This window comes from Erythrolamprus reginae, chromosome 4 (genome assembly GCF_031021105.1).
Source record: "Erythrolamprus reginae isolate rEryReg1 chromosome 4, rEryReg1.hap1, whole genome shotgun sequence".
Lineage (NCBI taxonomy): Eukaryota > Metazoa > Chordata > Lepidosauria > Squamata > Dipsadidae > Erythrolamprus > Erythrolamprus reginae.
Window position 1 is genome coordinate 16,883,409 of NC_091953.1, and position 26,282 is coordinate 16,909,690.

Below are 26,282 nucleotides of genomic sequence, written 5' to 3' on the forward strand. Positions count from 1 at the left end.
ACACAAAGCTTAATTGAAAGAAAACGGTGAGGTTTTGTTGCCTTTATAGCATCCCTCCAGAATCTTATTATGCTAAAGATTACTAATTTTGTTTGGTCTCTGAAAAAGACTGATAAAAATGCTAATTTCTGGCAATTGATTATTATTTTTATGTTACTGATTGTTCTTGTCAACACTTCAATTAGTATTTTTAATATATTTTAGTAACCTCAGAAAAACAGAAGATAGAAAACGGAAGTTAGAAGATTTGCTTAATTCTGTCGGTCAGAAAGTGGCAGAATTAAAAGATAAGTATGTATTTAAGTCTTGTTATTACTATTCTTATACCATTTTTCTGTTAAATTAACTCTTTCTTGTTGAAATGGAATTATGTTTTAATTCAATTTGCCTTTATTAGTTGAATATCTTAAAAATGCAATTGGCATACAGGTTCCAGGCCAGAACCAGTGAAGCTGCTAAACTGGAAACAGAACTTGTGAAAGCTCAAGAGACAGTGAAAGCTGCAGAGATACTGATTAAACAGCTTGATAGGGAGCATAAAAGATGGAATGCACAGGTTGGTTATTAAACCTTCAGTTGATCCATATTTTTGCCATTTTATTTCAAAAGAACTCAGTGTTTTATTCCAAAAAGCATGTTTAGCCTCCTTCAATTCTTGTGATTCTTATTTCTTTGTGATGAATAGGAAGCTCCTTGCTGATTAATTAGGAAATAATTTTATTTCATCCTCTAGCTATATAGAGAAAATCCTTAAAATAGGCTAAACATTTTTAGAAAAACTCAAAGATATAAAAATCTTCCCAAACCCAGAGGACAAAATCCACAGAAATCCCAGTCCTGCCACAGTTATTGCACGATTTAAGCCATTCTTTGATTCTTCAAAATATTAAGTACAGCCTTCAGCTATTAAAATGTTGCCTGCACCCGATTTAAATAATGTCTTTCTGCTTATATATAAAAAGGAAGTAAATTAAAAAGGGAGCCCTTCATGTTATTAGTCCATTAAATGTTGTTACATAGGTGAGACCACACGATGCTGGTCTTTCAAGACCCATTGTATTTTTGGAAAGGAAGAAGCAAATTGCACAAACTGTGATTAACTCAACTTCCCCCTCTATGCAAAAGTCTGGTTATTTAGCATATCAATATACAGACTAACTACATCAATTAACAATCAAATTGGAAATTGTTTCAGGTTTCAGAAATAGCGGATGAGTTAAGTACATTGCCAAGAAGAGCTCAACTGTCTGCAGCATTTATTACTTACCTCTCAGCTGCACCTGAAGACCAAAGAAAAGCAAGCTTGGATTCATGGACAAAATCTGCTAATCTTGAAAGTGAGAGTTGTTCTGATATTCTATTTTTAAATTAGAATTTTCAGTGTTACACAAAATCTCAACATTAACATAAGTCTGTATTAAGTCATTAGTGGGATGGAAGAAAAAAAAAATACTTAGCGGTTTTGTCTATCCTAGGTAGTGGCAGATGTTTATCAGGGTGCAGAGAGAAAATGTTTACTGTGAACTCTGCATAGGCTTCAGGAAGGGCATCTGGCCAGTAAATGTTCACGGGATTACAGCAAGAATGTCAAACTCCCGTTGTCACAATGGCGTTACATGAGTTATCGGGACTTTTCCCCCTTCACTAAATCAGGAGGGAGCAGCACATGACACACCTGGGCTGCGGGCTGTGAGTTTTGACTGCCCCGGATTACAGGGTTCCAAAAAAGAAGAAGATGAAGAAGAAGCCTTGTTCCTTGTCCATTTCAAAGCACAGGTTTCCCAAGAAGTCAAAGATCATTCTTTGAAGTTAAATTCTAGACCACCTTAAACACAATTTCGTATAAATTCCGAGGAAATAATCACAGGAAAAATACAATTAAAAAATTGTCTATGCAATTCCTGTTCTTCAGTAATGTATGAGCCTTGATATCAAGCTGAGCACAGAAGGGAAGAAAACATACACAGCCTTTCATCTTAAGATGGTGAAAGAATAATGGTATAAGAATACTGTGTCCTTTGCAAGTTTTTGCTTTGTTCTGTCCCCAGGCAAAAAAAAATATCCTATTCGAATCTTAGAAAAAAAAATTTTTTAGCCTAAATATCTGTCCTCTGAGTGGCAAAGAAATATTTTGCTTAGTTTTGTTCAATTTTAAAGGCAGAGGAATGAGGTCTCGTCGTTAGGTTTACGTCTTCTTTAGAGGAATCATATTAAGTAATTTAGTCAAGTTCAGTTTTAAGATTCTGTTGCAATAGGAGCAAAAATTTCAGGGCAATATTAAAATGTAATATTGATATGGATGGTTCTTGCTTTCTACAAGCAGTTTCAATCTTTCTGTATTATACTGAGATAAATAATGGGTTGCTAATAGAACATAAACTAAGTAATAAAATGTATTTTTCTCTGTATAATTATAAGTTTGTTATGGATGGGTTCAGTAATCAAAATGTTTTCCTTCTCTCTCTTTCCCTTTGTCATTTTCTCTCTCTTTTTTCTTTTAAAGCAGCTTATACATTTATATCTACAGCAGTTTAAGGATTCTGTGATCTTATTTGAGTCTTTGGAGATGGGCGGCATACAAGTCTAATAAATTATTATTATTATTATTATTATTATTATTATTATTATTATTATTATTATTATTATTATTATTATTTTCAAGAACTGAATCCAGACAGATTTTATGTTCCTCCTAATTATATTTTATAAATGTTTTATAATCACTCTATTCTCTCTCAATATATAATAAATACATGTGATATATAACCCAGTCATTATCAACAATTCCTAAGGAAGTGGTAGTTGTACAGTATCATGAAGCAAATATGGAATACGATTCAGTGTGATTTATTTGCAGTAGTGTATAAAAGTCTTAGGTACTAATGAGAAATGAACAATGCTTAGCAAACTCAGGAACATTAAAAGAACCCCCCTACTTCTTCTTTTTTTTTAGAATTTGATCTTAGGCGGTTTCTGTGCACAGAGAGTGAGCAGTTGATTTGGAAAAGTGAAGGTTTGCCCTCTGATGATCTGTCAATAGAAAATGCTCTTGTAATACTTCAGGTAAGTTGTACTTTTATTATTATATTTTGGAAATGGCACTCAAATAGCATGCATTCACATTTACTAAAGTTTAAATTTATGAGCCTGCCCTACTCCCAAAGTCTGCCTGATGGATATCTGTGCCTTCCAGTCTCTAAAAATTTTGGCTTGGATGACAAAAGTCTGAAGATGTGATTGGCTCACATTTATTTGGCTATAAATAGAATGCAATAGAATCAGAAAAGCAGTGGTTAGAATGCCGTGTTGTAGGCTTCCAATTGCCAGCAGTTAGTTCTTAACTGGCTCAAGGCCTTCCATCTTTCCGAAGTTGATAAAATGGGACCTGGATTGTCAGGAGCAATATGCTGACATTATAACCTGCTTAAAGAGGGGCTGTAAAGCACTATAGAACAGTATATAAATCTAAGTGTTTTTGCTTGTTGCTATTAGGTTACTTAATTCTAGGTCTTGGATTGATGACAAAGAAGTTGCTTCTTTTTCTTTATTTCTTTGAGGAAATATTTACAGATACACTTTTCTGATATTTATGGAAAGTTGGAAGTCGAGAAAACGTATTAATGCTAGATTGCATTATCTGAGAATGGTTTGGGAAGATTTTTTTGCCTCGCTTACAAACCTAAGTGTATCATTAAGTAATTAAAATCCTGAAATGCTAAATATCGAAGAAGTGCAAAAGATTTTCATTTCTAAAAAGTTGGATGAGTAATACTTTGTTTGATTAGTCATACTAGTCAATTACGTTACTAATGTTATCGTTCTTCCTGTAGATTATCTAAATAATTGCCAGTACCAATATTTCAAATGTGTCTTTGGTATTGTGGAAAAAGAGAGAGATATTTAAATGTAATTTTATTCCTGACTGTTTTCCTTATAAAATAAAACACAACTCTCTTTCTTTCAACAGAGTAAAGTTTGTCCATTTTTGATAGACCCTTCTTCCAGAGCTACAGAATGGCTAAAAACACATTTGAAAGAATTACGCTTGGAAATTATCAACCAACAGGTAATATTTGAACTTTATAAATTGTTCTGGATTGCAATAGAAAGGATATTCAATCATTCTTTCATTTAAAATGACTGACCAAGAAAAGGAGATTTTCTTTACGTAGTTAAGTACATTAATAATTTTCCATTTTCTCAATGGAGGGCAGTAAGAAGTGTCATATTTTAAGAATTTTTATTGAGATCAGGATTTCAATTCATTGAAAAACAATATGGAGAAGACCAAGCTACGGTAACTAGTTTTATGGGTGGTAAAAAGCAAAAGAGCTTGTAAAAAACTCCAAAAGGATATCTTTATCACATTGAATATTTTTTTTAACTTCACATAAACATTGAGGGGAAGAAGTGAGAATTTAACAAAAAAAATTATCATGGGATCATAGTGGATAAATGTTTAAAAAAGTAGTTTGCATGTAACATAAATGTGTTTACTTCCACCTTGGTGCAAAAGGTTGAAACATCTGGAATATATAAATAACTAAAATTTATTCAACTGTCATTACTGTTTGCTTAGTATATCAAGAAATACAGAATCAGACATTAGATCTATAGTCGTGGAATTCTTCCTTTTACTCTGTGATCTATTTGGGGAGGTCATTTGCACTTTACTCCCTTTTCTTTTTATTTATTATGATATCTTAAGTTCTAGTTTAATCTATCTTATTCCCTTTCTCCTCCCAAGAAAGTAGAGATTTTGGAGTGAAAATTCCAAGGTTATAGTTAAAATGGCAAAGGGGAGTGAAGAACATACATACAAGCATAGTTCTGGCAATAATAGTTTCTTTGTATTTTGTATGTTATAAAATTGTGTATTGTATACAATTTTCATTTTTGCAGGATACAAACTTTATTAATGCCCTTGAATTGGCTGTGCGATTTGGAAAAACTCTTATTATACAGGAAATGGATGGGGTTGAGCCTGTGCTTTATCCTCTGCTTAGAAAGGATCTTGTTGCACAAGGTAAATTTCTAACTTAATGTGTGGTGGTATATGTAACTATTGTTTTGATTCTCAGATAAAATATTGAATTAAAAAGATTTATTTGCAATCTGTGACCCATGTCTACTACTATATTTGTCTAACATATATTCTACAAATTGGGTCAGTTTGTTGACCTAATGGCATCCATCAACAAAACATTTCACTTCATCTTCTTCACCTGAGACATTAGGTGGGAGCAGAAATCTGTTCATAGAATCATAGACAATTGAGTTCAACCTTCTGCTTAGGACAGGGATGTGAACTAGAGTATACTTCATTATTAGTTGCCCATTAGAGCTAGTATTTTCTAGTGTTAAGGCATCAGACTAGAACAGAGGTGTCAAATTCACATCATTACAGCATCAGGTGGCATATCAGGACTTTTTTCCTCCTTCGCTAAATTGGGCATAGCCAGCATGTGACATATTTGGCCCATGGGCTGGAAATTGGACAGCCCTGGGCTAGAAAATGGAGGGCTAGGAATTTTATTTTATTTTTAATTTTATTTATTTGTCAAGCTTAACAGATATAAGCATAAACATGATTACAAGTGCAGGAAATGGATACAAATAAATGGGGACAGGGACGATAGGCACATTGTGTGCTTACGCCACAGACCTCTTTTTTGAACTCTGAAATAAGCGCTTGGCTTTGATCCATGCACTCAAAAGCCCGATTGGGCTTATTATCAGGGGATGTCTTATTCTGGGGAAACAGGGTAATATTGTTAAGCTACCAGTTGTAAATTGAGAACTACAGTACTGTATCCTTAATATTCTTGCTAGCTTTTTTTTAACATTCAGAACTGATCTCAGGGTTTTCAGATTGTGAAATGATTTATTTGAGAAAATAATAACAATTTTGCCAGTGCAGAATTTCCCCCTGACCTTAATTTGCAGGTGGCCTTTCTTGTGATATGTAATCAAGGATACCGTACATAAGTTTTTTCTTTATCTTGCTTCTGACAGTTAAGTAGGATTACTTCACAGTGCTGTATATATATATTTATATAAAAACAATGTATATTTTTGGTGAGTTGGTGGTACCTATTCTATTTAAACATTCCACGTGTTACAATATACAAGTGAAATTTATGTCACAAGATAGTAAACGAAAGCACAAACTTTTATCTAGAACAATCGGCAGATGGTACATAGGTTTTCCTAAGGTTGTGTTGAGCCCCTTTGCTCTTAGGTAGAGGATGACAATAATTGCTGGCCATAAAATTTTTCTCTGTTCCTATGTTTCAAAGAAAAAAGTTCTGTATTTTCACTTTTTTTTTTTACTTTGTATATTTCAGTGCTTCAGGGGTGGGTTCTAACTTACCTCGCTGCCGGTTCGCTTCCTCCCATGCTGCATGGCTATATGTGCATTGCACACTGCATGGCCGCACCTTGCAGGTGCGTGCATGCTTTATGCACGCATGCATAGTTCCAAAAACTCTGCTTCTGCACAGAAACAAAACCCAGCAAAAAATAGCAACAAAAGCACCAAAAAAAAAGATGGTGGCCAAAAAGTGCAGAAAACTCAGCCACAGACAGGCACCAGCACCAACAGAACCAGCTCTGTGACATCACCACCAGTTTACTACCGGTTCTATAGAACTGGTAGGAACCCATCTCTGCAGTGTTTCCCAATGTGCCCATAAATCACCATAGCTTTGAATGCTACACTGGTTAGCTGTTATTTTTAGATGCAATTTAAGATATTAGATTTCTCTTTTAAAACCCTTCATGATTCAGGATCTGACTATCTGCAGGAATGACTTCTCCCTACTACTAATATGTGATTAGTATCAAGTATAGTGAACTCTGGGTTCCCTTACTCAGGGATTATCTCCTTCAGGGACCCTAGAAGGACACTTTTTGAACCACTTCCCTCTTTGAAATAGCAGTCCTGAAGATATCCAAATTGCTGTTAGTATTCAAAAAGTCCACTAAGGATTTGATATTACTGGTCCATTTAACAATGGAAGGTGTTTTAATTTTGGTGGTGTTGATTCCTATAGATGGGATTGTGTGGAATTATGTGGATTTTTGTACTTAGTTTTCAATTTTAATCTGAGTTAACAGGAACATAGACTGTAATTATATATCATTCAGAGTTAGATTTGACTGGAATGTGTCTTGTTCAACATAATTTCTTATTTTTAATCCTGCTGACTGGGGCTTGTAGAATTTGTAGTACAGGACTTTTAAAGGTCACGAAGGCCTTTTCAATACTTGGAAAACTAAGATTCCCCTAGTCATGTTTAGAATAGGTTCATTGAAATTAACAGCAAAAAATGCTGAGTAAACAAGACGTCAGAATGAAAGTAATTAAGGATGGATAGGTTTATCTGCCTATTTTTTCATGGTTTGTTTTAGCTTTTTCACACTAATGCTGACCTAGCTATGCTGGGCTAATTTTCAATCAGCATGATTTTTTTTTTACATAGGAAATCATGATACTGATTATTTGTGTTGTTATTACTGATTTTTGATTGTATAGAACATATCAGAATATTCGTGAACTGTGAGATCCAATGATAACAACATCAGCCAATGAATAGGCATAGCAACTAAGTCAGCCCATAGGAGCTGAGTCTGTGCAGAGAATCGAAACTGAAAATTTAAGCTTAAGGCTCAGCCCACTCTCTGCTCTCTGTCCACTCTGAACTAAAAGTTTGTCTGCTGCTGGAAATGAAACTGTAACTGTTTGTTTGTTTGTTTGTTTGTTTATTCATTCATTCATTCATTCATTCATTCATTCATTTATTTATTAGATTTGTATGCCGCCCCTCTCCGTAGACTCGGGGCGGCTCACTACACAATAAAACAGTTCATGACAAATCTAATAATTTACAATTAAAAATATTTTTAAAAACCCATTATTAAGCAGACATACATACAAACATATCATACATAAATTATATAGGCCCGGGGGAGATGTCTCAGTTCCCCCATGCCTGACGACAAAGGTGGGTTTTGAGGAGTTTACGAAAGGCAAGGAGGGTGGGGGCAACTATAGGTCATAACCAACACTTTGAATTGTGACTGGAAACTGATCGGCAACCAATGTAGACTGCAGAGTGTTGGTATGACATGGGCATATTTAGGAAAGCCCATGGTAGGGGCAGTTCTAATCTCTGGGGGGAGCTGGTTGCAACATTGAATCTACTTGTGGTATTGTATATACAGTATATTGCTATGATTTATAAAGAAGTTAATGAATCCAGCTGAATCAGTCATCTGTATGGGCTTCTGCAATTGAATTTTATGCAACAAACTCTGATAGAATAACGGTCCCCAAACTTGGCAACTTTAAGACTTGTGGACAGTTCCCAGAATTCTCCAGCCAGCTATGCTATGCTTCAATTCTGGGAGTTGAAGTCCACAAGTCTTAAAGTTGCCAAGTTTGAAAACTTTTGATTTAGAACAATTAGCCTTTGCTTTAAAAAAAAAAGAAAAAAAAGTGTACCTTTTTGTAGGCTAACTTTAACACTAGGATTTAGAAGATTTCTGTTCTAAATACTGTACTTTATTTTCATTGCACGTGTTTTTCTCTTTTCCTATAGGACCCCGTTATGTTGTACAGATAGGCGACAAAACAATAGATTATAATGAGGAATTCAACCTATTTCTGTCAACCAGAAACCCAAATCCATATATTCCACCTGACGCAGCATCTATTGTTACTGAGGTTAATTTTACAATCACCCGTAGTGGCTTAAGAGGGCAGGTAAGAATGCAAATCTCCAATGAGATTCTCTTCAATTTAATGAAATGATACCGTCAAAGGATTTATACCATTTACTTTGAAAATCTTGTAGGGTTTAAAAATATATATAATTCTAGTTCCTTTTCTCTTCTTTTTAACCTTGTGTCTACTGATGCCTATAAGCTGAGATACAAGCAGCTTTTAATTAATTTGTTCAGTTATTTCACTGCATTGGGAATTATTTTCACAAATGGATGAAATTTCTTATGCATTCTTAAAGGTTTGCAAACTTTACAGATTAGAAGAATGTCCAGCTAGTTGCACATGGGCATCTATTCCCTTCCTTTCATTCTTAGTTTTTCTTTTGTTGCACTGAACATAAATCATTAGAGCATGAGTATTACCCGGTATTTATTGTGTTTCTGGAATGGCAATTTACAAGGATCATAATATTTTTTAGTTTTAGGGGAATGGGAAGATGCTAATTATCAAACATCTTACATTTAAATTTGTATTGTATTATATACATATACTGTATAAGCAAATTATACATATGCTGATATGTATAGAGCTGGGGTGGCGTAGCAGGTAGAGTGCTGTATTGCAGGCCACTGAAGCTGACTAGATCTGTAGGTCAGCGGTTCAAATCTCACCACTGGCTCAAGGTTGACTCATCCTTCCATCCTTCCGAGGTGGGTAAAATGAGGACCCAGATTGTGGGGCAATATGCTGGCTCTGCTAAATAGTGCTATTGCTAACATGTTGTAAGCTGCCCTGAGTCTAAGGAGAAGGGCGGCATAAAAATCAAATAAATAAATAAAATAAATAAATGTATAATTTATTTACATTTTAAAATAATTAGTGGATCCTTTCAACTATTAATTTGTAAAACATAGAATAAAGTAAGATACATTTTTCACTCTGCATTTCTCTGTGTCTTTTGATGTGCTAGTTTTGCTTATCCTACATTAAGAGATATAAATTTATTATTTCATGAAATGTTATTACATTTCATGCTCTTAAAATTTATTGGTCTATAGGAAAATAAGTTGGTTTGACAGCAGTGGAAGTGTTCTTGCCCTGTACATTCGTTGCCCTGTACTGTATTCTACTGTTTTCCCCAAAACTGCCTATAAGTCAGGCATTTCTCCAAAATAGCATGAATGAAGAATAATGAAACATAGGAAAAAAGAATTGATAGGATTCAGTGAGAATAATTTGTGTGAGGAAAACTGTCTTTCTCTTCCCAAAAGACATATTTGGATATAAAACGTGTAAAAACAGAAGTATTAAGTTGTTTAAAACAACAGCAGTAAGGGCAATTTCCAGCTTAGCTGTGGGACTGTCTCTCTCCGAGGATATCTTCCTATTCCAGGGGTCTCCAACCTTGGCAGCTTTATGACTTGTGGACTTCAACTCCCAGAATTCCTCAGCAAGCCCCTGTCCTCTTCCATCATATCTGGTAGGGTGGGCATGCTCCTTTCTTTAAGTGTTGCCAACTAGTGGTACTTAAGCTATAATGTTCTTTGTGGCCCGTCCCCACTTTTGAACGCTCTTCCCACAAAAACCATCCAGTCCTCACCATACTGGTCTTCAGTAAAGTCTGAAAGATTTGGGATTTTCATGTAGCCATTGAGGTAGTGCATTGTCTGGAGCTGAGGAAAGCTTTCTGTTGGACAAGAAAAGTTTGTTTGGAGGCACGAGGAATTTTAATATTGGATTTGTGCTTTTTATTGTTTAATTATAGTTTCTAAGCTGCCCAGGATTATGATATAGATGGAAGGCTATATAAATACTAAACAAATAATGCTTGTATACTCTTCTGTCTTCTCAAAAATACCTTGACCTTCCAGCTTTTAGCTTTGACTATCCAACATGAAAAGCCAGATTTGGAAGAACAAAAAACAAAATTATTACAGCAGGAAAAAGAAAAGAAAATACAGCTGGCAAAACTTGAAGAATCTCTTTTGGAGGTAACATATCAATCTCACATGAACAGTTTTATGTAACCTGGTTTATTGCAAGGAGCCATCTGAAACGGATGTCCATGTGCCGCCTCTATGTTGGATGAGGCAGGCAAGATTCCTCTTGGTACCATTTGTTGAAGGGAAAGGGTGGGTGGGTACCTTCTCTTTCTGCTCAAGATCCCCATGTACAATTGGTGGGCTACTGTGTGACACAGAATGCTGGACTCGATGGGCTTTGGCCTGATTCAGCATGGCTCTTCTTATGTTCTTATGTTCATCAAGGTTCCAGCCTCCCCCCCCCACCCCAATTTTGCGATGTTTCATCCATTAATGGACTGGTTGTCATTGAGCAGATTCAAACTGCAATTGTCCCTGAATTTCCTGATTTTCCCCCCTGAATACTTCATATTAGCAGTTCATCTATGAAAGATTCCAGGAATTTTTTCCTGCTTTCTCAAAATCTTAGCAAAGTACCTTTGATGGCGTCCTCCCATTTTTCTGAAGATCCAAGGAATTCTGTCCTCTTCCTGCTTCCTTCCCAGAGATATATTAAGCTAAGCTTAAAATATCCTTGCACCAATGAGTTTGCAAAATATTCATTAAAGCATCTATGACTTTCTAGGCCTGTGTTGCTATTTTGGAAACTATTCCCAATTATTTTTGTAAATGTTCAAAGCCACCCCACTTTTTCCTCCCCTAGAAAAGTGAACTTGGTTGCAGACACATAGCTGAGAACAATTTACAAAGAAATTGGATAAACCTAGAAAAACACACAACATCTGTAATGGTTTTTTAAAAGTACTTTGCACACAGAGCGGCATATTTTGAAATCACTATTTCAAAGCTCAGACATTTTACATAAAAAAGTACTGTAAATGTTTCTTTTTTATTATGTGGAAAAATTTAAATGCATGAAATTATACTATTAGTAGTTTTATAGGCAAAATCTCGCAATCGTTAGCTTTTAGGATAAAGTGCTGTTGCACTTGAAATTTATTCTTTGAAAAAGTAATTGGAATGGGAAATATTCTTCAAGACCGTAACATTTTTCATTTTGCCGTGAATTCTTTTGTAACTGTTAACAGTTGCAAATGCATTTTAAACCCCTTAAGATGAAAAGTGCTGGTTCATTCTTCTTTCCAAGCCAGCAAAATATGGGAAAGAAATGATGTAAAGAACTGTCATACTTCATTAGTCAGTCAGATAATTCTTTGGAAACTAAACAGAAAAGAATCAAATTTGATGTGAGAAGAAGTTGGCAAAGGAAAAATCAACTTCAGAATTAGGCTGGATCTGATGATTTTAAAAACCTCCCACGTTCTTACGCTGCAAACTGTGGATAATGGTCTAGAACAGTGATGGTGATCCTCTTTTTGCTTGGGTGCCAAAAGGGCATGTTCACACCCATAATGCAGTGCCCTCCCCCCTGTGCATGTGTGCACAACCCCCTCCATGCTGCCTCCCCGCGATTGCGTGCAGACCTCACCAATGTGTCTGGATGTCCATAGGCCTGTTGGGCTGTTTTTCACCCTCCTCGGGCTTTAGGAAAGGCAAGGGGAGGGCAAAAAATGTCCCAAAAGGCCTACCTGTAGTTTGTTTCTGAACTTCCAGTAGGCCTGTTGGGTCTGTTTTTTCCTCTCTCCAAGCTCCAGAAGCTTTTCTCAAGCCTGGGGATGGCGGAAAGAGCACCCCCTGTCCTCCAGAAGGCCAAAAATCAGCTGGCCAGTGCACATATGCCTTGAAGCAGACATAGGGCAATGCCTCACATGTCCTCAGATAGGGATCTGTGTGCCACATGTGCTATAGGTTCTCTATCATGGGTCAAGAAGTTGGGGACTGCATCATGCTAAGCTCCCTTCCTTCTTCGCAATCAAATGTGAGCAGAAACAGAACGTTAAAAAGTTATGATATTTATGTAGTTACTTACCAAGCACGTCTAAATTATATTATGGTAAAGAAACCCAAATATCTTTACAATTCCCAAGGTATTTTTCAATTGAAAATTGAAAAATTTGACACGCCCTAGCCTTGTGATGGTGAACCTATGACACACATGCCACAGGTGGCATGCGGAACCATATCTGAGAGCACACAAAGGCATTGTCCTATGTCAGCTCCAACTGATTTTTGGCTTTCTGGAGGGCTGTTTGTTTCTGAACTTCTTGTAGGCCCATTGGGCCTGTTTTTGGCCATCCACAGGCTCAAGAGGCTTTCCTGGAGCCTAGGGAGGGGGGAAAATGGCCCAGCTTTGGCATAGCTCATGGCCAATGTTTTCATAAGACATACTATATATAATGATTTTTCTAAATGGCCTGGTTGATTGAAATGATTACATAGGGTGACATTTTAAAAATTCTACGGGTATTGTGATTTTGTTGTGATTTTGTTTTTCATGTTTCAAATTTCAAGCCAGGAATTATGAGAAATTAATAGAATTAATTTCAATTATGTTTAAGATAAACATAAATTCAAAATATGACCGATGTTTTAGACACAGGTAAGGCTAAATTTTGGAAGACAGGAGAAAGATTTCTTATATTTAGTATATTGTTTCTATAATCTCTCCACAAAACCCTGATTAAGGAATATCCATGGAGATTCTCAGTCATCCAGGTCATGATTGTCCCAAAGGTGCTTTTTGCAAGAGGCAACTGGACTTTCTGGGTTTTTTTTAAAAGACGTTTCGCTTCTTATTCTTCAGCTCTTAGATAAGAAGTGAAAGGTCTTCAGAGAAAAACCAGAAAGTCCAGCTCTGTCTTGAAAAAAGCACCTTTGGCACCTGATTAAGGAGCATTTGAAATATATGACATATTAACCAATTGTGATTCATTCAAACAATGTGAATTTGAATACAGTATCTTGAATATCTGTAGATGATTTAAAGCATCCCACAAATTGAAATATTTTGTTGTTGTTGCAGACTCTTGCAACTTGTAAGGGAAATATTCTTGAAAATAAGGATCTGATTGAATCTCTGAATCAAACTAAAGCAAGTAGTGCCCTCATCCAGGAATCTCTTGTTGAGTTTTATAGACTTCAGATTTCCCTTGATCAGGTAAGTATTTGGTTCGATTTATTAGACGATAAAATTAGTAAAGAAACATGTTTTATTTTAGCTCCCAATGGATTAATACATTTAAGAACTGGATTGTGCAGTCTTTTAATAAGTCTTCTGTAGTCTTCTGAGATTATTTTCATCCATTTTATTTTCAACAGTTTTATCTTTTGTTCTGAAAATACATAATATCAGTAAAAATATTGCTTTGTCATTTCACCAGGAAAAACATCAAACATAGTCTATTTTAAAATAATGCATTTGTATGACACATCCCCCCCAAAAGCACTTCTAAAATGGTGATTTCAGTGGAGAAAAGATTGCAATATGACTCAAATTAGATCCCATATAGAATGTGAAGACTTCCTTCCTTCCTTCCTTCCTTCCTTCCTTCCTTCCTTCCTTCCTTCCTTCCTTCCTTCCCTCCCTCCCTCCCTCCCTCCCTCCCTCCCTCCCTCCCTCCCTCCCTATCTATCTATCTATCTATCTATCTATCTATCTATCTATATATATATATATATATATGTAGATTGTTCTGAGTTCGAGTTTTGCCCTGTGTAATATTTTGCATGTCTATGCGACGTTTCGATGAAATCATATTCACCATCATCAGGCTGAAGTTGTAAGCTTCGTGCTGCTGTAAATATAGTTATATAGTTATATTTACAGCAGCACGAAGCTTACAACTTCAGCTTGATGATGGTGAATGTGATTTCACCGAAACGTCGCATAGACATGCAAAATATTACACAGGGCAAAACCCGAACTCAGAACAATCTACACACACACACACACACATTATATATATTCTCTCTCTCCCTTTCTTTCTTTCTTTATCACAAAGATACACTAGTATGTGTCTTTTCCTTTTATATGTATATCACCTTTTACTTTCTCACTTTTTATTTTATTCAACTATCAAGAGGTATTTTTCTCTTTAAAACCTGCCTCATTGCATTTCTATCAGGAAGTGATCCATTAAGTCTTGATTTGCTGAAATATAATACAATTTATATGCTAGTAGATAAATTCCTCAATTAATAGAAACCTGCAGGTTAATGGGAATGTGAGAATAAATATTTTCCTATAATTCTTGCAATATAATGATTTAGTTGTGAAATTTCAGAGTTCATTGAAAGTACAGTGGATTAATTCATAAATAGTTCCTGAGTACATATCTAGCAAGAGCAGTTCAAAATTTCTCTTGAGGGTTTGGGGTACATCCAGTTATATTTTAGACTTTAGTTATGATAGAAAATCCATATGCCAAATCACAGATGGCATTTTAAGCTCTTTGGAATTTTAAAGTGGTTTTCCATAAATAGCCCAACACTAAATTACCAGTTCACTCCTATGTTATACATTCCCATCTGTTTTCTTTCCTGGTTGCTTAAATGGTTGTTCTGCAGTTATATTTTAAGTCTGAAAACTTTATGAAACATTATTTATCAGAACAGCAACCTATGGGAGGGGGCAAGTAATGTATTCTGTGTGATAATATTATCATTCAAATACCATGATTTAAATACTTGTGCTGTTATTAACAGCAATAGTACAGAATGCCAGCATTTGCATCAGGACTATTATTTATTTAGTAAAAGTTTTAGCTCTTCTAGTTCCTGAAAAAGTCTATTGGTAAACAGCAGGGGGGGGGGGGGGGGGAGAGAAAGAAACATTATAAAAGCCAGGCATATTTAAATAACCCTAGTACAATTTCATATAATTTCATATGATGACATATGACAAACAAAATCAAGGCATAATGGATTCCCACATGCTTACAAAATACCAGGAGGTTTATGGCTGTTAAAACCATCAATGGGAAAAGTTTTCCCATTCTCATTCCCAAAATTTTCTTCACTTATCTTTTTCATACCCCATATACCACTTAGCAGATACTCTAAGTGGTATAGAGTATAAGACGTCAGAGTACAAGACGCTCCGGAGTATAAGACACGCCTACCTTTTTTTTGGGGGGGGGGATCTGGTTCTGTGTCCCAGCGATTTGCCTCCTAACAGAAAACAGCCTGTTTTAGTTTCACTTTAGTTTCAGCACACCCTGATTAGCGGGGGGGGGGGGGGGATCTGCCTCCCAGTAATTTGTCTCCTTGCAGCAAAGAGCAAACAGCCAGTTTCAGCTTCAACACAGCCTGATTAGCACAAGCAGCTAATTGTCAGTTGGATTGACCTCCCGACAATCAGCTGTTTCATGCTGCAAAGAATGCAATAGCCAATTGCTGCCTCCATGCACCCCATTTTCAGCAGGTGGGCTACATTCAGTGTATAAGATGCACCCAAATTTTCACCCTCTTTTTTTGGGGGGGGGGGGGGTAGTGTGTCTTATACACTGAAAAATACAGTAAGTACTGTTGGCAGCCCTTCTCTAAATGTCTGGACCAGATGGGCAGAGACAGTTTAGCTAGGGTGTTGCTTTGTATAGCCCAGTATTACACTGAGTTATTGAAGTTTAGTTTAGTTTAGTTTTATTGGATTTATATGCCGCCCCTCTCCGAAAACTCGGGGCGGCTAACAACAATCATGAAAATATACAATAAAATCCAATACTAAAAGCAAATTAAAACCCCTTAATATATAAAAACCAAACATACATACAAACATACCATGTATACAGTTGTAACGGCCTAGGGGGAGAAAAAAGTCTTAATTCCCCCATGCCTGGCGGCAGAGGTGGGTTTTAAGTAGCTTACGAAAGGCAAGGAGGGTGGGGGCAATTCTAATCTCTGGGGGGAGTTGGTTCCAGAGGGCCGGGGCCGCCACAGAGAAGGCTCTTCTCCTTGGTCCCGCCAAGCGGCATTGTTTAGTTGACGGGACCCGGAGAAGACCCACTCTGTGGGACCTAACTGGCCGCTGGGATTCGTGCGGCAGAAGGCGGTCCCTGAGGTAATCTGGTCCGGTGCCATGAAGGGCTTTATAGGTCATAACCAACACTTTGAATTGTGACCGGAAACTGATCGGCAACCAATGCAGACTGCGGAGTGTTGGTGTGACATGGGCATATTTAGGGAAGCCCATGATTGCTCTCGCAGCTGCATTCTGCACGATCTGAAGTTTCCGAACACTTTTCAAAGGTAGCCCTATGTAGAGAGTGTTACAGTAGTCGAGCCTCGAGGTGATGAGGGCATGAGTGACTGTGAGCAGTGACTCCCGGTCCAGATAGGGTCGCAACTGATGCACCAGGCGAACCTGGGCAAACGCCCCCCTCGCCACAGCTGAAAGATGTTTCTCTAATGTGAGCTGTGGTTCGAGGAGGACGCCCAAGTTGCGAATCCTCTCTGAGGGGGTCAATCATTCTCCCCCCAGGGTGATGGACGGACAGATGGAATTGTCCTTGGGAGGCAAGACCCACAGCCACTCCGTTTTGTCTGGGTTGAGTTTGAGTTTGTTGACACCCATCCAGGCCCCAACAGCCTCCAGGCACCGGCACATCACTTCCACTGCTTCACTGACTGGACATGGGGTGGAGATGTATAGCTGAGTATCATCGGCATTGAAGCACTGAGCATTGAAGATAGCGAGCAGTACTTTGATTTGGGCCCAGACATATGTTGGTAATCAATGCAGGAACTTATTCTACATGGGCAGTGGTGTGTTTCCAACAATAGCTGGTGCAATTTTGGACTAATTCCCTTTTCAAGTTGTTTCCAAGGATGGCTGCAGATGGAGCATGTTATAGTACTCTAAGCAAGAGATGATCTGTTGCAGATTTCAGTTACTAGCATTCATATATGTATCTGGATTTTTATTACTGTCTTCTTATCCATAGTGGATTGTAGCCAATATTGACCATTGTAAATGATCTAGAAATGTAATAGATTTTTGTGCATCCTCTCATCTTTTCCAACTTCTAAGATGCTATAAGTCAATATTGAATTAATTTAATTGAAGCAAGGGTGATTGCCCATTTGTCTAGAACTGGCTGTCTAAAAAATTATAAATATTTTGCTTTGTCATGTGCACACGTGAATGAATACATATTGACATTGATAAAGTACCTTCTGTTCTATAGAATTATTGTATAATATTTGTATTTTTAATTTCATTTTGTGTATACATGTCCAATAGGTGGCAGTAGAGCTCTAACATTTAATCTTCTATATTTTCAGGAAAGGGATGCCTATCTCACTCTGGCTGAAAGTGGCAGCAAGATGTATTTTATTATTTCTGACTTGTCCAAAATTAATAACATGTATCGTTTTAGTCTGGCTTCTTTCCTAAGACTTTTTCAAAGGGCTCTACAAAGTGAACTGGTATGTGCCAATAGTTCAAACCAGTGTATGTTTGTATCTCTTCTCTCCTCACACACGCATACACACACTTAACTGCATTTACCTTTTTTGCCTCAAGAACTCGAAATAAGGCTGGCTCAGGTAACATTTAAAGAAAGGAAATAAAAAACTCCCTTCAGGAGGGATTGCACATATTGATACCGAGCGTATTGCACCATAATCAATGTATTTGAAGAAATTTTAGTTGTATATTTGCATGAAATTACCTGACCGAAGACCTAATTGAAACATTTAAATACGTTAAAGGGTTAAATAAGGTCCAGGAGGGAAGTGTTTTTAATAGGAAAGTGAACACAAGAACAAGAGGGCACAATCTGAAGTTAATTGGGGGAAAGATCAAAAGCAACATGAGAAAATATTATTTTACTGAAAGAGTAGTAGATCCTTGGAACAAACTTCCAGCAGATGTGGTTTTTAAATCCACAGTAACTGAATTTAAACATGCCTGGGATAAACATATCTGAAGTTAGTTGGGGGAAAGATCAAAAGCAATGTGAGGAAATATTATGTCACTGAAAGAGTAGTAGATCCTTGGAACAAACTTCCAGCAGACGTGGTTGGTAAATCCACAGTAACTGAATTTAAACATGCCTGGGATAAACATATATCCATCCTAAGATAAAACACAGGAAATAGTATAAGGGCAGACTAGATGGACCATGAGGTCTTTTTCTGCCGTCAGTCTTCTATGTTTCTATGTTTCTTCTATATCCCTCCTAAGATAAAACACAGGAAATAGTATAAGGGCAGACTAGATGGACCAGGAGGTCTTTTTCTGCCATCAGTCTTCTATGTTTCTATGTTTCTAAATAAAATATAATTTTCCTTGACTAAACAGAACATAGTCCCATAATCAATAAAAGGCAAATGAGATTCCATTTATGTAAATACAAGTTCTTAAATTATTTCTTAATTTTCAAACAACAATCTTTATTAATGGTCCTGGCCCAGTTCCTCAATTAATTTTTAAATTAAGCATTTTTACTGATAGGAGGACAGTATAGACTTTTTATAAGGTTTATTTGTCTGTTTTTAAATTACAGATAGGTAGCCTGCAGCCTGAAAGCCACATGCACTCCTAAGCCCATATTTTAAAGGCACCACAGCTTCCACCAACTGTAATTGAAGCTGGTGGTGTTATTTCCTGCAATTTTTATAGGAAGCCCATGAAAACATCAGCATAAGTCCTAAAATGAATGCAGGCTTCAAAACAAAGACCTGAAAATTTCTTTTAAAATCATTAAGAAAAAAATTCCCAACATGGTTCATTTTAATCATCATCCCTATTGCTCTTAGCCTCCTCTAAAAATCAGTGACCCCAGGATGCTTTGTAACAGTAAGCTTACATTGGGTCTTTTTTTAAAAAGCATGTTCATAAATTCTCCAAAGAATTCTGTATTTTTCTATAAATGCTCAAAGTATCTCTATTGGTTCTTTGGTAACAGCCATCACTATTATGATGATTCCAAACAGTGAAAGTGGTAGTCCCAAGATCACATGTGAAGGCAAATGTATATAAGAATTTGAAGTCCAAGCTACATTCTATAGAGATTTTACTACAGAAGTAATCTTTTCCCCAATCTTTGCACCTAATTTCACACCTTAACTGTCTAATAACACCTTAAAAATATTTACTCAACAAACTTGAAAGCATTACCCTTCTTTGAATGTTTTTCTGCTCAATGGTTTGGATTTGAACCAAAGCATAAATTCTGTAGTAAAAAGTTGAAACACCTGGTTGCAACATTCTGAGAGCCAGACTCAGAACCATGATCCAAATTGGCAGATTTCACTTTCAGAAGTGCCAAAATGGCAGCAAAATAAGCGATTTTCTACAGCCAAGAAAGAAAATTATGAATCAAATAATTGCTTTCTTTCATAACATCTAAAGCATACTCACATTACAATTGATGGTCAGGAACTGATTAGGTAGTGAGAAAGCATGCTTATTAGTATCTTACAATAGACAAATCTTACTTCTTTTTTGTTTGTTAGTTAAGTGTGGCTGGATGAATGATTGGAACATGTTGCCTGTTGGTTTGGAAAAAGTAAATCCATATAGATTTCTGCCTGAATCCGAGTACAGTATAAGGAATTAACTTTTCTGAACAAGCTTCCAAAGGAAATGCTAATTTGACTGGAACTGCAGATGGATTAGAAATAACATTTTGCAGGGATTTCCAAATCTAAAAGAAAATTGAACTAGACTGATCTATTGTATGCATTTTCTTCCTTTCTCAATTTAACCACAAGACTAGAAAAAAAGTTACACATAGTTCCCCACTATTTGAGATACCCCTAATATGAGTAGCTTCTGACTGGCTAGCAGGAAGATCATATTATTCTTGGGGCCAGTATCCTCTTGTCAAGAGAGCTTTTTGACTTTATAACAAGCACAATTATTTTTGTATTTGAAGCTCACTTTTCAAATCCTCAATTCTGTATATTCCATGAAAATAAGGTGGGATTAATGTTCCTTTGGGCCTAAAAACTAATTCCCTTTTGCAGACTATAGGAAAGTTTATTATGTCACTCTGGTTTATTTGTTCCAACAAAACAGTTGAAAATGTTATGAATGTTATGCTTCTGAGTAAACCGAATAGCAGAGCTAATGGGTCCAAATTTGTAGTTATTTCTTCTCTATTTCACTCATCTGAAAGTACATTATCAAAGTTTACAATTTCCAGGTGATAAAGAAGTAAGTATATAACATTAGCATCTCAAACCTTAAGAAAAATAATCAGTGGGAACACATCACATTTTCCAATAATGCAGCAACAATTTAAAAAATCAGATTTTTTTATTCTAAGATACAGAAATACAGCAACATCTGCTGGATCTCACCTCTAAATCAGAAGGAAGAAAGCATCACAGTGCTGCATCACAAGCCCCACTTCTTTGGGGCAGGCAGGTCACATGACAATCCACACAGAAAAGGGGTGGAGCTTGCATCATTATTGGTGTTATGGTTATGTCAGTGTGGTGCCTCCATGTTTCCTTCCCCACACAGCATGTTATAATTGTAGTAGATGGTCTTACATTCACACATTTGTGACATTTTGTAAAATAAAATTTGTCTTCATCTTCAAATACCTCTTTCATTGTAAAATTTTGTAAAAGGAGCTAGTACCTTAATCCATTTTGTAATTAAGGAATGCCGTATCTTTATTTTTGGAGCAACCAAACTTTTGTATAGCAAACTTGTGATTTTTCTGATATCATCTAATTCCACATTAATAATGGAATCTCCTGGCTTCTGCTAGTTTTGGAACATTCCTATTTTAAAAAGAGAAATGTTTCCTCTATTTGACTCATAGTGATCTTTGGTGGACATGAACCAGTTTTTTGATAGATATCCTACTGCCTTGTTTTAATATGAAGTTACTCAGTTTAGTATCTATATACTTCGTTCAAGGTAGGGCAATACATCTGAGAAGGTAGGCTAGAGAATCTGAAAGACGAATTTATTGTGTTTTTTTAGTGTACTAGAGAGAGGTATCACCTCATGATTAATTCTATTCCTGGTACGGAAGATCTTACTTTTCATTTAATGTTTTTTCTCTTCATTTGTCAGGTTAATTAGCATAGTTTAAATAATAAAGAACTGTAAACACAAAGGGTTTTAAGCTAATTAGGTTACCTAGACTGTATTTAAATGAGATAAAATAAAGCTTTCTGATATTATATTACATTACATGCTTCTTATTACAAATTTTGAAAGACTAATATTCATCTGAAGGAGAACTATACACATGTACTCTTTGTCCCAGGCCCAGATTTCTTTTAGAATTCATGATGCAGTTAGATTGTAATTTTGGATTAAATTGTTGATTATAGATAAACCCATTCTCTGAAACAGGTGTCCCCAACCGCTGGACTCAATATTCGGAACTGGGCTGCACAAGTGGCAGGTGAGCATGCACATGTGCCCAGCTCCACTTGTGTGACTGCTGCTCTGAAATAGAATAGAATAGAATTCTTTATTGCCAACTGTGATTAGACACACAAGGGATTTGTCTTTGGTGCATATGCTCGCATTGTACATAAAAGAAAGTACAAATTTGTCAAGAATCATGAGGTACAACACTTAATGATTGCCATAGGGTCAAATAAGTAATGAGGAAACAATCAATGAATGTGCTTTCAGATAAAACTCTTCAACCTTAAGAGTTGTTTTTAGGTATTTTTGATTCATTAAAGTATTACTGAATATTGTTAAATATCTGAACATTCTTTTTCAGGACTTGGGGAATACTGAGGAAAGAATAAAATCTCTTATCAGCTCATTGAAACACTTGGTATATGAATATGTCTGTCGTTGTTTATTTAAGGTGAGTTGCCATTTTCCTTTGCACTGATTCACTGTGTTGAATGTGGAATTATATTTCTACAGTAGCCATGAATTGACTCACTTGAAAATATCGATCAATAGATGTACACTAGCGCAAACTTTGGGGGGGAGGGGGTTGTTAGTAAATGAAATTGTATATAGGGTTTTTTTGTCTTGTTTGGTAGAACATAGAAACATAGAAGTCTGATGGCAGAAAAAGACCTCATGGTCCATCTAGTCTGCCCTTATACTATTTTCTGTATTTTATCTTAGGATGGATATATGTTTATCCCAGGCATGTTTAAATTCAGTTACTGGGGATTTATCTACCACGTCTGCTGGAAGTTTGTTCCAAGGATCTACTACTCTTTCAGTAAAATAATATTTTCTCATGTTGCTTTTGATCTTTCTCCCAACTAACTTCAAATTGTGTCCCCTTGTTCTTGTGTTCACTTTCCTTTTAAAAACACTTCCCTCCTGGACCTTATTTAACCCTTTAACATATTTAAATGTTTCTATCATGTTCCCCCTTTTCCTTCTGTCCTCCAGACTATACAGATTGAGTTCATGAAGTCTTTCCTGATACGTTTTATGCTTAAGACCTTCCACCATTCTTGTAGCCCGTCTTTGGACCCGTTCAGTTTTGTCAATATCTTTTTGTAGGTGAGGTCTCCAGAACAAAAAGATATTGATAAAAAATTTTGGTTTATGAATAGTCTTTTTGCTCACCATGGGACTTGTTGGCTCATTACAGCACTGAGACAATAATAATTTCTGAAGCACTAAGTTCAAACTAAGAAGGAAATGAAGCTTACCTGAAACAAAAAAAACCCATTCGTTCTGGGGTCTCCTAACTGGTTTCCTAATAAGACATCCTTCTGAAATATATGGCGTGTTTTAGTCATAAGCTTATCAGTTTCTGAACTATTATTTGTTTTATATGTTCTGGAACATTGTATTCTTGCACCCACAGAAGCCATTTCTGCCTTTTCCCGGAGAGATTATGATTCTTCGTTCCTATTCTCTTCAAGTGGATGGCTCTAGCTGACATCCGTAGCATTTAGAAGAAAGGAATAGGCACAATTATGTCCTCAAGTGGAAGGAAGATAGATATCTCAATTAGGCTGTTCATTCTCACTCTATATATGCCCACTCAAGTGATATGCACATATTCATCATTGCTATCCATTCCTGTACACGTTGAATGTGCCCCTACTCTCAGGGTGGTTACTTAGAAGAAAGCCTTCTGTTTCCCAGACAATGAAATTCACTCCCTTGGAAGTTTAATGTGTTACACTGGAAAATTACAGTTTCGATAATATTGGTTGCCCAATATAGTATGTTCTCACACTTCTGCCTATATTTAAGTATTTTGAAGCCAATTTAATTACAATGTACAAGTACAGGTAGAGATGTGGGGTAATATTGGCTACAATTACATTTCTACTGTATCTTTTTTTAAAGTCATAGGTTGAAAAATACACCAATCAACTATTCAATTGTTATTTATATGTATATATTGTGAACTAGCGTTAAATTCTGGAGAACCTTGGTTCATTACCCTAAATTATCTTATGAAGGTCACTCTTAACTTACAGATCAGGAATTTTGGCATGAAATTATTCATACATTTGCAGGCAGGTGCCACACCCCTCCCCACCCACACACATTAAGGTTGACCTTAGTTGCTGTGTGATTATAAAATCATTAGGAATACTCTTAATAACAAAACCCCTGGAATAATGCAATGGCAACACAGCATTTTTTGTCAAGAAAATTGACATGAAGTCACCAGAATTGAGTTCAACATCACTTACTTTTATCATTGCATCAAATAATATAAGTGTCTTTTTTCTAGGTATTTTATCTAATTTGCTTTCATATGAAAGCAGAAGTCCATCAACAGTTTTTTTTAAAAAAACACAAAAACCAAACAAATTAAAATAGGTTGCATTGATCATTCCCTTTAGAGCACATTCAGTAGTCACTATTTTAAAACTGAAATTAAATTGTTTCCAATCCTTGAAAGTGCCACTATCCTAAACAATTAAATGTACCTACCCTATATTACACACCTTCGGTGTGTAACTCACAAACTCACAAACATATGCTTACATATATAGAAGGAGAGAAATCATTTTAAACCTCAGAATAAAAGAAGATGAATTGCACATTAAGGATATAATTGTGAAATATCAAAATGAGTAATTACTATTTATTTTGTTACAGTGGAACTTCAGATCATAAACGTTCTGTCTATGACTATTTGAGCTAGATATCTCAAATGATTTTAAAATGCTGGTGGTTAGCTCAGAAAGTGAATTCACTGGAAAAACTATAAATTAATAGTTAGGGATTTATGTAGTTGCTTGGTTCAGAAATGAGCTATTTCAATTACCCTTTCACTTCAGCTGAAATATGGCATTGCTTCTTATATTGACAATGTAGCCATTCAGTATTATAAAAAGATTTCCAAACCGAAGTTATATTACCTTTGACTGTTGAACAATCAATTCAATTTTGCATCATTTCTATTGCTTAAAAGAATCATTGTATGTTACATTAAAAAATGAGGATGCCCCAAGATTACTGTTTTGGAGAATAGTGGAATAAGAATAAGAATGTAGGATTCTATTTTAAAAGATCAGAGATAAAAAATGCAGTCACAGAAATTATGGGAATGAAAAAATATTGAAATCAAACATCATATTATTGCATCAAGCCAAGATACTCTGGTTTAGAATTTTCCTTAGCAAAATCTGAGGATATATTACCAGCTGCATGGTTTCTTTATCTGTTTCTATTTAAAAACTTACTTTCTAGAGTACTATTTTCCAAGGAGAAGGTTGCATCAGTTGTTATTAGTGTTTTGTTTTCTGATTGCAGGCTGATCAGCTAATGTTTGCATTACATTTTGTGAAAGGAATGCATCCTGAACTTTTTCAAAACAATGTAAGTCTCATAGTAATGCTTACCCTTTAATTTTAATTGACAATTAACACGAGAAAACCTGCAATTTTGCCCTTCTTGCATTTCTGATGGTTTTTACACTATTAGTCCTTGGCTTACATCTTGAATCTCCAAAGACCTATGCTAGAGTTCTTTTTGCAGGCTTTAGTTCAGCATTCAACACCATCATACCACCATCATATTCTTTTAACTAAACTAAACTAAACTAAACTAAATCAGCTAGTAGTACCTGAACACACTTGTAAGTGGATCACAAGCTTCCTAACAGACAGGAAGCAACAAGAAGCTAGGCAAAATCAGATCAGGTACCTGTACAATTAGCATAGGGGCCCCCCAAGGCTGTGTACTCTCACCACTTCTCTCTATACACCCATGACTTCATTTCAAATGATTCATCTGTTAAAGTACTGAATTTTGCAGACGGTACAACAGTGATTGGTCTCATTCAAGACAACGGGAGATTGAACAACTAGCTTCATGGTGCGGCTGGAACAATCTAGAACTGAACACACTCAAAACTGTAGAAATAGTGATAGACTTTAGGAGAAAGCCACCCTACCACCTCTCACAATACTAGACAACACAGTTTCAACAGTGGAGACCTTCAAATTTCTAGGATCTATCATAACTCAAGACCTAAAATGGTCACCTATCATCAAAAACATCATCAAAAAAGCACAACAAAGAATGTTCTTTCTGCGCCAACTCAGGAAGCTAAAAATGCCCAAGGAAGTTCAAATGGAAAGCCAGCAGAAGAGTTCAAGCAGTGCCAGTGTTTAGTGGATTATCGACTGGTGTTGTGGTGCAGGTTAGAGATGAGCATCCTCATTCCGTTTCCCTCCAAGTTTGAAGCACGTGCTGTAATACGCTACCTGAGTGCTAAGGGCATGAACACTGTTGCGATGGG

General features: G+C 36.1%; 1 protein-coding gene across 1 annotated transcript in view; it reads left to right on the forward strand.

Moving 5' to 3' along the window:
• The window catches only part of DYNC2H1 (dynein cytoplasmic 2 heavy chain 1), a 184,870-nt gene that overhangs the window by 73,996 nt on the left and 84,592 nt on the right, over nt 1-26,282 (forward strand). The window contains 12 exon segments of the mRNA XM_070749693.1: nt 205-291; nt 430-556; nt 1,196-1,337; nt 2,954-3,063; nt 3,968-4,066; nt 4,903-5,026; nt 8,604-8,767; nt 10,600-10,719; nt 13,634-13,768; nt 17,893-18,036; nt 22,317-22,406; nt 25,292-25,357. Coding sequence (XP_070605794.1) covers nt 205-291; nt 430-556; nt 1,196-1,337; nt 2,954-3,063; nt 3,968-4,066; nt 4,903-5,026; nt 8,604-8,767; nt 10,600-10,719; nt 13,634-13,768; nt 17,893-18,036; nt 22,317-22,406; nt 25,292-25,357 — 1,408 coding nt within the window.